General features: G+C 36.3%; 2 protein-coding genes across 3 annotated transcripts; one reads left to right on the top strand and one right to left on the bottom strand.

The window, feature by feature from the left end:
• Positions 1-1,306: 1,306 nt before the first annotated feature.
• Positions 1,307-4,077, top strand: LOC128163285 (INO80 complex subunit C-like). 2 transcript variants are annotated; one of them, XM_052826834.1, is made up of 5 exons: positions 1,307-1,467; positions 2,387-2,542; positions 2,886-2,994; positions 3,124-3,191; positions 3,460-4,077. In XM_052826834.1, the coding sequence occupies exons 1-5, from the start codon at positions 1,357-1,359 to the stop codon at positions 3,589-3,591; spliced, it is 576 nt and encodes a 191-aa protein (XP_052682794.1). In that variant the 5' UTR covers positions 1,307-1,356; the 3' UTR covers positions 3,592-4,077. The 2 variants fall into 2 exon arrangements, with proteins under 2 accessions (XP_052682794.1, XP_052682795.1); XM_052826835.1 differs by having other exon boundaries at positions 1,309-1,467; positions 2,390-2,542.
• A 2,156-nt stretch (positions 4,078-6,233) lies between these two features.
• On the bottom strand, positions 6,234-13,248 carry LOC128163959 (zinc finger CCHC domain-containing protein 9-like). Its single transcript, XM_052827657.1, has 2 exons — positions 13,162-13,248; positions 6,234-7,159 (listed from the first exon to the last, which is right to left on the bottom strand). Exon 2 carries the CDS (start codon positions 7,143-7,145, stop codon positions 6,372-6,374), a length of 774 nt encoding a protein of 257 aa, XP_052683617.1. The 5' UTR covers positions 7,146-7,159; positions 13,162-13,248; the 3' UTR covers positions 6,234-6,371.
• Positions 13,249-13,448: the final 200 nt, after the last annotated feature.

Here is a 13,448-nt window from a genome sequence, read left to right as displayed (position 1 = left end):
AAGAAGAGGGCATTGTCTTCTCTTCAAACCTACATTTTTTAATAAATGAATTGACACTGAATTTCTGAAAATCCTGTCAGATCTTCATATACCATAGTGTTTTCATTGTGTTTAAAAACTGTGACAGAGTGGATCTATTTTTAGTAACACAGCTTCACAATTATGCACGATTCACTAAAAATTTTATCATTTTTTGAGAACACTTATATATACTGTTCTCAAAGTAAATTATCATCTCAATATGAAATATATGACTTATCACTGTTTGCCTGATTCTTACGTGAACCTGTACTTAAAACACAAACTTTAAGTCAGTTCGCATATTTTCACTGCGCAAAGTCTTTAAAACCTCGTGCTCACCCACACACTTCATCTTTGGTTGGGTAGTTTGCCAGACGGATATATGTCCTGAATCTCATTGGATTTATTCTACTTAGTTTCTTTTTTTTTTAAATAAAAGGAATATCAATTCGAAATCTCTTGTGATCTAACATGTACCAACTCTATTGAATACGCCGATTCGGTAACAGGTTGTTGTTGTTTAAATGTCAATTACTCTGGTTAGTCCCAGAGTAGTAAAGCTTTTGAAGAATATGGTGGGGAAAAAAACCGCGAAAAATCTGCTCATTTCTGTACAAAGTATGGTGAAGACATTGTAAGTTAGAACTTGTGTCCTTAACCATTTGTATATGTATGTTATATATAATATTCAATAAAATATGTTCAAATCAAAGTATATGTTCATATGATGTTATTAAAGATACCAGCACTTAATGGCTATTTGTTTTACTTGTTATGTACATGTAGTAGTTAATTAAGTGTTGGTATCGAGTCTTACATTAACATCGTAATTTTAGAAGGTTTGGACTCTAACACATGACAAACTGGTTGCTACATGCTTAACCATCCCATAGCTGATGTAGATTTTTGTCCATGTTTGTCCAACATATAATAAGTTCTAATGACTTATTTCACTATAAGCATGTTGTATTCTATTGCACTCAAATAAGTCACTGTAAACCAATTGGACAAGTTATGATTTTATAAATCATATGTGTTGACTACTTTGATAAAATATTAACAATTGCGGAAACTGAGAATCCCGATCACATATGATATTACATGTATATGGAGGATCTATCTCCTCATTCTTATATTTCTTTTTTCCGTTCAGTAATTTTGTCAGAAATTATCCCGTTATGACATTGTGTCTTTCCCTTCTCTCATTGGTGGGTGTGCAAATTGCAATGGATGCGAAAGAATGGGATACCGCTTTTCCGGAATCAATTCGTTCATCGTAAAAATTTTAACATTTACATAGCAATGTTAATATCCTGTGACATAAACTGAGAGAAAATGAGTGCTAATCGAAGTAAGAGAATCATTAAACCTCCGAGGACAATCAGTCCAGAGACCACGCCAACGAAAAGGAAAAGAGCTTCGGTCACTAGTGAGCCCTCACCAAAGGTAGGGCTGTGAAAGGTTTTTGTTCTTGCCAATTTATATGTCGATGTCGCCTCCTGTTTTCATGCCTCCCAATTCTATCTTGAGAAGTGGACAGGCATAGCCTACATCCACTTTGGAACCTTTCCGACATTTACACATTTTCCAGAATCAAAATATGAGGGCTTGCGAAGAGAAGTGGATGTAGGCTATGCTGTTCACTTCTCAAAAGAGAATAATGCCTCCCAAGTATTGGCCCACGGTTTTTATTCCTGTACGATAACGGTCCTGGGGTTTTTAAGATGATACTTAAATATCCCAGGATACATTTTGAAAGATGCACTAAATTTGTTTTATATTCATTTAATTGTTTGTTAAGCTGTCTATAGCCTGATAGCTGAAAATAAACCAGTCAGTTTGCTTAAGTCTGTGTCAAAATATTTATGCAACATATTTGGATGATTTTTAATAAGAATACTTATGACTGTTATCTGCAAAAGAAGTGCAACTGAAATAAATGAAAGGAAAAATGTTTAAGGTATCTTCATTGAAAATCAATTTTTACTCACACCCCCCCCCCCCCCCTCCAGGAACGAAAAGGTTTTCTTACAGATATTTATTTAATATGGAAAATGTTGACATCTTTTCTCCATTCTTTTGAATGAGCATCATTTAAACTATGAGACATTTGTGAGTATCAAGTAATTAAGCAAAATATGAATTTAGGATACAGTGTATCATTGAACAGAGTATAAAATGCTAAATTTTGCTTACTACCTATGTATATACATGTATCTTCACCAAATTTTGGAACAGTCTCTTAAAATTATATCATAAACTTTAATCATGTCACTTCAACTCACTTGTGATAACAAGAGATGTGCACTTTTAAAGATGAAAAACTATCAATATTGTGTGTAACTTGTACATGTATCTCTTACAGCAGAAGCCCCCAGAAGCTCCAATCCAGGTGAAAACGGAAGTGAAAGTAGAACCAGTGATTGAAACAGAGGAAGTCGTGGTCACCACAGACAGTCAAGACAAACTGTCAACAGAGACCCAGGATAAAATACCCATATTCAAAAATCCCACTTTTGTTGTAAGTATTTAGTCTTGTGTCAAATAATTTAATTATGAACTAAGCTTAAATTATTGTTAATAAAATTGAATTTATTGGTGAAATTTGAAGCATTTTGCTCCCTTTATATGGCTTGCTTTTTCTCTTATTGGTTGTTGTTTGTAAATAATTTGGAGTTAGCAAGTGCTTTAGAAACTGCGCACCTTCAAATTGATTTTTTCTAGTTTTGTTGAAGTAAAAAGATATATTACAATATCATATATATTATATTGGTCACCAAAAATTGTGTAGATAAATGTACATATTAAACTTGTACCTTATGATACAGTATGGTTAACAGAATAAACAAATTTCCTTTAATAAGCACTCAACTAAAGGTAATGCTGGAAGCAAAAAGACGAGAGTTTGGAAAAACCTTAAACAGATTGTAGCAGCTGAAAAACTATTGCCATGGAAACCTGATGATGTCACATGTAAGTTGCTAAGATAATTGCAAATGATAAAAACAAATCTTTTTATTAATTGATCTGCAAAATTCAATAGAAAATCAACAGTGTAATTGAAGTAAAAAACTACAAGTATGTTGATTTTTTTTTTGGCAGATGGTTCTATAGATGCGCCCCCTTCATTTAAGCCGGCAAAAAAATATTCTGATATTTCAGGTCTACCAGTAAGTGCTGTCTTATATGTATATTGATTTTTAAATGTTTTTAGCTGTTTTTCTCATACAGTTTGTTAATTAACTATTAATGATATATGTTTCATTGCTAATATGACTAATTTAATTGAGTGAATAATGAAAGATATTATGCTATATAATACAAATGTATTATAATTTAACAACAGGAAAGAAAATTAATTTCTCCAGACAGGTATTGAAAGTTTATTTTGCTAAATTTTGAAGGGTCTTTATAAAAATGTTATTTTTTGGCTTTCAGGCCTATTATACTGACCCCGAGACTAAACTGAGATATGCTACAGCAGAAGAATTCTCTCGCATCCGAGTCATGACTAGTGATGTTGTCTCAGGCTGTCTCGCTCTTAGACGAGCTACCACTGTTGTTCCGTGAAATTCTTAAGACCAGTATGAGCTTTTAAAGTGTGTAATTCTTGATCTGCATGAATGGCTTTGAGAGAAGAAAGGACCAATACAAGTGTGTCTTAATGAAATTAACACTGTTGGGTTATGTAAAACAACAATGGAAGAAAATGTTTGATAATTACAATGAAAATTTTCTATACGATAAATGAATAATAAGGTCAGCATTATCGTATTTCAACATAGACATTTTTGCTTTGAATGGATAAACTTTCATTCCTATAAGCCAGTGCTTGAAATGACTGTAAAAAATGAAAATATCTCTTCAGGCATTGTGTAAAATGCTGCCATGTTAATTTATTTTATTGTCACATTAAAAAAGGGGAGTTAATCAACCTTTTAAAGTAAAAAAAGAGGAGAATATTAAAGTTTTCTCCCTGTTTAAATTTTGCAATAGAATAAAAATCAGTATGTGTTCCCTGCATCATGCTTCAAAATTTCTGGCTAGGAAACAAAACAGTAAATCTACCCTTTGATATATTTCTCTATGAAACTGAATTACACATACTAAGAAAAAAATGGTTTGACTCACATTTTTATGTACATAACTCCAGCCATAAATTGAAAGGTTAACATTAGTATTGTACTTTAGCTTAATTTAAGTACAATTCTAATGTACTTTAGCTTAATTAAAGTTAATGTTTGAACCAGCAATTAATTTGTTGTCAATTTATTAATTAAAAGTATAGTCATTTGTCAATCATAAGCTTAATATCACATGTTGATTGTTGAATAAACACTGGCAACTATGCATAAGTGGCCAACAAGAAAAATATATAAATGACTTATTTTTTTACACTTCCCAGTATCTTTAAACACTGATGTTTGATTAGCATGACATGCACATTTACACACGTTACATAAGGGACAGGTCCTATCTTCCCACCATTGGCTGACCTGATTAAGACTTTACCAGGTTTGTTAACTTTCTTATCAATGAAAATAATTCTCGAATTGGGTCCAAATATACATTGTACTGGTGTGTGTGTGTGTGCGCGCACGCATTTTTATGTAATTTGTGGGGGTGTTCGAAAATGTTTGATCTTACTCAAGAAATTGACAAGAAGATTATCTTATTCGAAAATAATTAATACAATGTTATACATTGAATTATTAGTTCAACATGACAAGTTGTCATCAAGTTATGATTTGACGAAAATAATCTTTAGCTCAGAGCTGCTAAGAATCTAACCTTATATAAATTTTTGCTTAAAAATATAAGAAAAGAAAATTAAATTATTAATTCCTCCGGAAAAATCAAACAAGATGGAGGAATAAGATGACGTAAATGCCACCAGTTTAACACAATACGTGGTGACTTTTGTATAACTTCAATCGGCAAGTTTGACGATTCTATCGAAAAATCGTTCATTTGGAAATTATTTTCCAGTTTCTTATACAATGTACATCCTAATATACAGTCGGCGTTCTATCCGCCTTACCCCTATTCTCTTTTTAGTAAAAAAAATTACAATAACAAACCGTCAACAATCTCAAAAATCCATAAAACGAAATACAAATTCAAATCAGAGCAACACGGACCTCCAAGATAGACGTAGGATCAGGTGCCATGGAGGAGTGAGCATCCTCTGCTGACCGGTCACACCCGCCGTGTGCTCTTTGTCGTAATCGGGAAAAACCTTGTCTGCAAAGACAATGTTCCACTGGGTCGCATGCTGACTGACTTTTTTCATACTAATTGTTAGACCATAATTAATCACCCAATTGTCTACGGACTTTTCCGTTTTTCCCGATTTCGACAAAGAACACATTTCATTTGTATGTACAAATCAATACTGTTTCATCAATATTCGTTGAATATCAATTTCGTAGATTTTGTTGTTAAAATTTAATGTACATTGAAGTGCAATTTCTATTAAAATTTTGTATTGATAAGTTCATTGACCATGAATTTACGTATCCTTGAAACTGTGATTTTCACTTTATCCACGAAAATTGATACCCTTGAATATAATTGCTACACATATATATATATATATATATATATATATATATATATATATATATATATATATATATATATATATGTTTGACTCACTTTTAAGACAGGCTAAGGCTTGGTGTCCAATACGTACTATAGCTGTATTACTTTTTTTTAAATTGCCAAATTCAACTCATTTACTTGAAACATACAGATATACATATATCCATCCAAATCATGAAATGATATTGGTTAATGTATTACTGTATAGCAGATTAAAATCGCGGTCGGAGAAGATCCCGATTTTGTCTTTTTTGCAGCAAACCCCGGTTGAGGGAATTCGCGAAAAACAAAAATAAAATTCATACCCGATTGACTTTTACAAAATACCGATCATGATTATCTCTATATGGTACATGCATATTAACTCACAAGGGAAAAAATATATGGGTTTAATTTGCAAAATATATTAGTAGTATAAGGTCCCTAGATAGGGGGCTCAACTGAGTGCACTTGACAGGCGGCTACATAGGGGGGTCAGAGGTCAATATTGAGGTCAAAAAGACTAGCCAAGCATTATGACGTCATAGTCGGCTAGACATAAGAGGTCAATATTGAGGACATTAGGATCAAGCCCCGCATGATGAACGAAAAGAGAAAAAAAGGCAAAGGACATTTTTTATAATTTTATTGAATAAACAAAAAATGGAACGAACAAAAATAAGAAATTAATGAATGAAAAACCAGTTAAAGTCCGAACGTATTTACAGTGAAAATAGTTCCTTTTTTTTCAATGAGTCCTGGGGTTTTTAATCCAGATCAGGTTCCTCAACAAAGACGTTTTCGTTATTAATTCTTTTCATTCTGCCCGGTATTTTCTGCTGTTTTTTCAATTCTTTGTCCCAATCTTCTTTTTTCGGTTTCCTTGCCCCTCTTTTTCTTTCTTTAGTGATTTTTATTACCTTTTTTGGAGGTTCATCCTCTTCTATATCTGAATATTGGATCAGTTCTCCCAATTTTGGACAGTCTTTAGTCCAATGGCCAGTATCTCCGCAGGTATAGCAGGCACTATTTTTAATTCTTTGGGCTTTTTGTTTTTCTTCCGAGCCAGAGTCGTAATGAGGACAGTCTTTGGTAAAATGTCCTTCTTCGTGACATGTGTAGCAATAACCTCTTTTTAGTTTGTTGGGACACTTATTGGCCCAGTGTCCTTCTTCCCCGCAATTGAAGCATTCATTACTTTTGATGGCCGGTTTTTTGTTTTCCTGTTTTGGGGCTTTTTGAGGGCAGTTAGGAGAACAGTGTCCCGGTTCTCCGCAGGTATAGCAGACATATTTTGGTTTTTTTTCTTCGTCCTTGGCAGTAGTTTCTTTTTTCTTTTTATATTCCTCTTTATCTTTGTCAGGTTGCGGAGGTTGCAGGTCTTTAATTTTCTTCAGAATGATATCTGTATGGTTAGCAATTTCATTGCTCATGATTTGCAGGGTATTCAGGATTCCTTCTTGAGTGGTAGTAATAATCCCGAAGTCTTCCTTGCTCATGGGCGGAGAATCGTCTCTGTATGCTGCCATTTCTAAGGCCATGGGATCCTGTGTTTCTGTCAAGAGAGATGAATCGTAGTCCATAATATTTTGATTTATGAATTTTGTTAAAGAAAAACGCTCTATTATATACTCTCTGAGAGTGATGACAAAATGTAGCTAGGGTCATTGCGTAATACCTGCAGGTGTCAGGTGCTGAAACCCTATGAGTCATTGTAAACATCGCTGACTGTCTGTCTGACTGTCATTTCTAAAAATCATAAAAAAGTGATGTAATCAGAGGGGTATATAATAGAGTGTTTTGTTCATTTTGAAATTAAAACAATGATGGGTGATTTGTCTTCCTACTCATTTGAAGGGTATTTGTTCGTGACCAGATGGAACACAACGATAGACGAGGAGAAACAAAAGAAATTATTAGAGATTACAGACGTGACTTCAAGAATCGAGAGTCTGGAAGTTCTTCAGAAAATACTGGTGCATATAGCCGAAAGACCCACTCCCGGAAGACTACTTACGATTTATTGGGTTGGAGAGGGAGCCAAACTTCATTTACTGGAGAAAATGACCGGAGTTTCATTGAAAGAATTTCAAAATTGGAATTGTTTGAGGAGAATGTTCAGCCAAAAAGGGAGAGAGTGTTTACACATAATCAAACAGATAGACAACATGAAGATTGCCTCGTTGGAATTTGCGTTCATGAAACTGAAAAAAGATCTGGAGAAACCGGGAGTCACCTTAAGCCAAGGGACCAGCGTGTAAGATTTAACCCGAAATTGGAATTTTTTGAAGTGCCTAACGAAGATCGGACAAGTGAATGGATGACTGCTGCGGTAGATCGGAGCCGATTTGAGCGACGGATTCAAGAGACTGGGTGCCTCATTGAACCTATTTTAAAAAGACGTTTAAAGTTGTATAATTATTTGTCTTAAAATAATATTTACTGTTGTCAAAAAAAATCTCTCTCTCTCTCTCTCTCTCTCTCTCTCTCTCTCTCTCTCTCTCACGCTTATAATGTCGGCAAATCGTCAAAGCAAACCAGAATAAAATTTTGTTTCATTGTCTGAATATCTGATGTTTTTGTTATATCATAAATGAAAGACAGAGACAAGTCAATATTGAGGACATAAGAGTTCAGAGATCGGCAAATAAAATATGACGTCATAGCACGCGCTGAAAGACCTTGGGGTGTCGAGTCTGGGTACATTGAACTCTGGCTAGCTCGGTAACTGTCACTCTTTTTTGCTAATTTCGCGGGGATTTTGGTTAAACCCCTCCCCTTTTTCCTTAGCTCCTCCTTCTCGTCGTAAATACCGAGGTTCTCAGTCCCCGCACCTCATTCATCTGCTAGATTTATCACAATCGCCAAAAGATGAGTTTTTTCCCCGTTCCTGTAATTCACCCACGGCCGTACACCAGACACGTACTTGAGATGTGGGAATATCAATGGCATGCCGGTCGACAGACTTATGAAAGGATTTGTTTTCGTCCTATCCAGATAGCTGAGTCTGAAGGCAATCCGACCGAGAACATCGAGGGCTATGAGTTATTCCCGGCACAGAATATTCGTGTGGAGGATATGGACTTAGAGGTTCAACGTTTGATGAATCGTGCTCCGTATAGGGAAGAGAGCCAAAGAAGAGTGCCACCGCCCAGACCACCGCCACCAAACTTTGGGATGAGAGCCGTAGCAGCATTAACTGGAGCTGACAGGGATAATGCTATTGTACTGGACTCCCCTGCCAGCCCTGACCCTTCGCCGTCGACCTCCCCGGTAGACACGCCAACAAAGAGACAAGAGCCATCCCCACCACCCGTGTCTCCCTCCAGAGTAAAATGCCAATCTCCGGTTTACATTGCTCTGCAGGATCATGATTACCAATTGCCCGAGTGTACCAATAATGATCCATATGATGATCCATCGTTAGGGATGAGCGCCGATGTTTGGCCCCGAACAAATCAGCCTGAGAGCCAGAGGAGACCATCGCCTCAGAGGAGACCATCGCCTGAGAGCCAGAGGAGCCCATCGAGTGAAAGACAGAGGAGACGTGCTCCATCACCTCCCAGATCCAGCCCCCATCATAGAAATCTTAGAATAAGAAGTAGCCCTAGGGTATTACCTTATGATGTGTCTCCTACTCAGCAGCAGCAGTCACCAGCACGTACTTCTCCAAGAGGAAGAGCGAGAAATTTGTTTGAAGATTTCCTCACTACTCTCCCGAGACCTTTTCCTGTGCCAGCTGCTGAACCACCTGCTTCAAGGAGGACCCCTTCTCCTGACCTGATGCAGGAGCTGTATCAGCACAGTAGACATCCCCTTGATTTAAGAACGCATTTGACAATAGTACCTAGCTGGGCAATGAAGAGCGAAGAAAAGCATGGAGAATGCATCATTTGTTACCAGGATGGGAGACATCTGCAGATCAAATGCCGGAATTGCAAAGGCATGAAAGTATGTTGTACATGCGTCGTGGGGGTATATCAGTCCATAAATTCATGCCCCACTTGCCGGTTTAGAGGAGAATATTGAGAGAAGAGAAGAGAAAAGAAAAAAACCAACGGCCCTTTTAAGGGCCATCCATATTTTACGAAAAGTTGCTTTCTATTACATTGCAAATAGAAATAAAAATATGAACACCAGTCTCACTTCCCTCATACACGAACATGTATTCTTACGAGTCACTCTCTCCTTTTCAATTAAAACACGAATTTACTATGGTCGTAGCGGGTCCTTCAAAATCGGGGAAAACAGAATTTGTTAAAAAGTTAATATTAAATAAACATTGGATTTCCCCTCCCCCCGAAAAAATTGTTTGGTGTTATCGAGAATGGCAACCCGCTTACGAATCTTTACAAGATCAAGTTAAGTTTATTCGTAATATTCCAGAAGACGACGAGGAGTTAGTAGCTGATTTTAGTGTCCGTCACCTTTTGATTTTTGATGATATGATGGGAGGGAAAGCCATCGAATCTATTGTAGACTGGTTTACTCGCAAAGCTCACCATCGCAATACTAGTGTGATTTACATTACTCAAAATGTGTTTGATCGAGCCGTTCAACACCGCACGATTAGTTTGAATACTCATTACATGGTGTTGTTTAAAAATCCTAGAGATAAATCTCAAATCACGGTATTGAGTCGCCAAATAGATATGCCGAATTTAATGTCTGCTTATTTAGATGCTACTCGCATCCCTCACGGGTATTTGTTGGTGGATTTAAGTCCACAAACTCCCGACGAATTGAGATTGAGAAGTCGAATGTTTGAGGATTTAGTCGTTTACATGCCCAGAGGAATATAAATAATGGAAGCATAAGAGGATGACCATCATTACGATATAGGACATCATGGCAAGACAAAATAAAATTTTGAGACTCCTGAAACTTTTACAAGGAGAAAGAGATCCTCAAAAAAGACAAGAAATCATCGAATTGAGTCGTAAGACTTTATTGAAATGGTTTTTGATTGGGGCTAAGAATTTACTGAGAGGGTCTATTCCTGTTGATAAACAGACTCAACGTTTTATCGAGAAACATCGGGAGGATTTGAAAACCATTGCTGACAAAAAAGCGAATGAAGATCATAGATTGAAAGCTATATTAAAACGAGGAGGAGCGGGATTCTTAGGAGGGGTCATCATTCGTAATTTATTAAAATGGAATTTGAATAAAGAGGGAATTGCTAAACCTAAAAAACGTAAATTAAAGAGTGTTGTGGGAGTCAATCTTAATCCAGGGTGGATGACTAGAGAGAAAAAGAAATTAAAGAAAAAAGATTTTGTAAAGCCCCCTCCTTTTAGAAAAGAGCAAGTAGATTTATATCCTCAAGATCAAACAGATCGATATCATCAAGATCGAGCACCTAGAACCCTAGCAATGAAAAAACAGTTACCGGATTGGATTCAAGATCAAGTGAGTTCCTATCATAAAAATCAAACAGATTTAGATGAAACTATTCCCTACATCGATGATAAAGCTGTTCAGAAAATGGATAGGGCCATGCAAGGACCCATAGGAGTCGCCAGAACTTCAGATAATGTCATGACTTCTACCCCAATCAAAGCCACTCAAGCTCCCTCTCTGTTTGAGGATATTCTTCCTTTTTCCCCTTTACGAGCATCCCCCACTTCTAAGCGTAGACCCTCTCTAAAATTAAAAAAAAGTAAAAGAAATGATAGTGATGGTCTCTATGCCCCCATAGGGATGTTATGATTATGCTATAAAAGACAATTAAAAGAGATTTTTCTCTCAGTTTTTGATCATGGCTTCAGATAATAAGAAGAAGACCAAGAAAGCAGTCAAAAAAGCGAGTAAAAATAATTCTTGTGAATGTAGATTGAAACCTCATATGCCTGTGTTTCAAGTGTTAATGTCTCCTGAAAGTTCAGGTGAATTAAAAAATCAAGTTTTAAAACATTGCAGTAATGATTGCATTCATAAGATTTGTGAGATTGTTTATAACTTATTAAAAGGTAACATTCCTCTCTCCCCTTCTCAGAAGCAAGAACTCTCTACTAAGAAACACATCTTGAGAAAACTGGTTAAACCCCAGAGTAATAAAAAAAGAAGACATTTATTGTTGAAACAAAAAGGAGGCTCTCTTCTTACTTTAGTTTTAAGAAAAATCTTGTCAAAATGAGTCGTAAAATGGTATTAGTTCCCGAGACCATGTTATTGGAATTAAAAGGTAAATTACCTAAATCTCCCGAATTTCAAGCGGCCATTGGATTAGGACATCAATTAGATCAGATTGAAACGAGAGCGGATTTGACCCCTGAAGAAAAAGCAGCTCTGTATGGCCATCAATTATTCAGGTATCGAAATTATTTACGTCAAGCTCGTAGCGAAGGAAAGGAAAAGACCATACCCAAGCCTGTTACCGTCCAAGAGGAAGGAGATGCTGGTGCTGCTGGTGCTGGTGCTAGTGCTGCTGCTGGTGCTGCTGCTGAGGCTGAGGCTGAACCCAGTTCTTCAGAATTAGAAGAGCAAGTCATTAAAAGTGTTAGTAATAAAATGCAAAAGAAAGCAGGGCTTCTCCTAGAACATCTTAAAAAAACTAATGTCTTAAAATGGAATGACGAGGGAGAAATCAGTTATCGAGGTAAAATGATTCCTGAATCCAACATTGTGGATCTAGTCACGAATACCATGAAAACTAAATCCCGTAAAGGGTTTGCTTCTCCTAAAGGGACAGACGAATTTGCACAAGCTTTAAAAGAAACCAAAGTTCCTAAAGATTATATACAGAATCCAAACATTATAAAAGCTATGGAAAAGCCAGGAAAAATCAGTACTCCTAGACCTATGTTGACTGAATATGATGATGACTACGACGATACCGGGTTTCAGGAGGCTTCAAGTTTTAGCACACCTCAAGGTTCTTCTTTTGCTTTAACTCCAAAGACAACCAAAAGGACTAAAAACGCTATTCTAGATTGGTCTATATTAAAGAGATGAAGAAAAAGGTGTTACCAGAGATTTTAGCAGACATTTATTACAATCCTAAAACAGGATATGGAGGAGTACAGTCTTTATATCGTCAATTACGGGCCAAAGGATATTCAATTTCTGTTTCTCAAATTAGAAAATGGCTCAAAGAACAAGAAGCTTATACTCTGCATAAACCCATAAAAAGAAAATTCATAAGAGAGCAAACGAGAGTGACCGGTATCGACGAACAATGGCAATTAGATTTAGCTGATGTGTCTCAATTGAAAAAAGACAATAATGGCTATACTTTTTTACTGTGTGCTATCGACGTCCTATCTAAATATGCTTGGGTAGTACCCTTAAAACAGAAATCGGGAAAAGAAATGATTAGAGGTTTAAAGGAAATTATTAAACAAGACGGGAGACAACCCCTTCGGATTCAATCGGATCAAGGGCGGGAATTTACGAACAAGGAATTTAAAAGTGCTTTTAAATCTATTCATTTTTTTACTACTCGTAATGCAGAAACCAAAGCGAGTATCGTAGAACGATTTCAACGTACCCTCAAAGGAAGGATGTGGCGGTATTTCACTCGTCATAAAACTCGGCGCTATGTAGATATTTTACCTGATTTGGTGTATGCTTATAATCACAGCTACCATCGAAGTATCAGGAGAGCTCCTGCTGACGTGAATTCCTCCAATGTGTTAGAAGTGTGGAAAACTCTGTATGAAAAGAAAATAAGTCTTAAAAGATCAAAGTTTAAAAAAGGAGATCGAGTGAGAATCAGTAAAGCGAAACGCACTTTTGAAAAAGGATATTTACCGAATTGGACTAGAGAGATATTTACCGTATCTCGTATAATACAGGGATCTGTACCTTATCGATATAAGGTAGAAGATTATAACGGGGAA

The sequence above is a fragment of the Crassostrea angulata genome, chromosome 9 (genome assembly GCF_025612915.1).
Source record: "Crassostrea angulata isolate pt1a10 chromosome 9, ASM2561291v2, whole genome shotgun sequence".
NCBI lineage: Eukaryota > Metazoa > Mollusca > Bivalvia > Ostreida > Ostreidae > Magallana > Magallana angulata.
This window is presented reverse-complemented; position numbering and strand designations above follow the sequence as displayed.

Coding starts and splice junctions, on each gene's coding strand:
- LOC128163959 (XM_052827657.1), bottom strand. CDS start 7,145: ATGGCCTTAGAAATGGCAGCATACAGAGACGATTCTCCGCCCATGAGC.
- LOC128163285 (XM_052826834.1), top strand. CDS start 1,357: ATGAGTGCTAATCGAAGTAAGAGAATCATTAAACCTCCGAGGACAATC. Junction 1,468..2,386: donor CTAGTGAGCCCTCACCAAAG/GTAGGGCTGTGA, acceptor TATCTCTTACAG/CAGAAGCCCCCAGAAGCTCC. Junction 2,543..2,885: donor TCAAAAATCCCACTTTTGTT/GTAAGTATTTAG, acceptor TCCTTTAATAAG/CACTCAACTAAAGGTAATGC.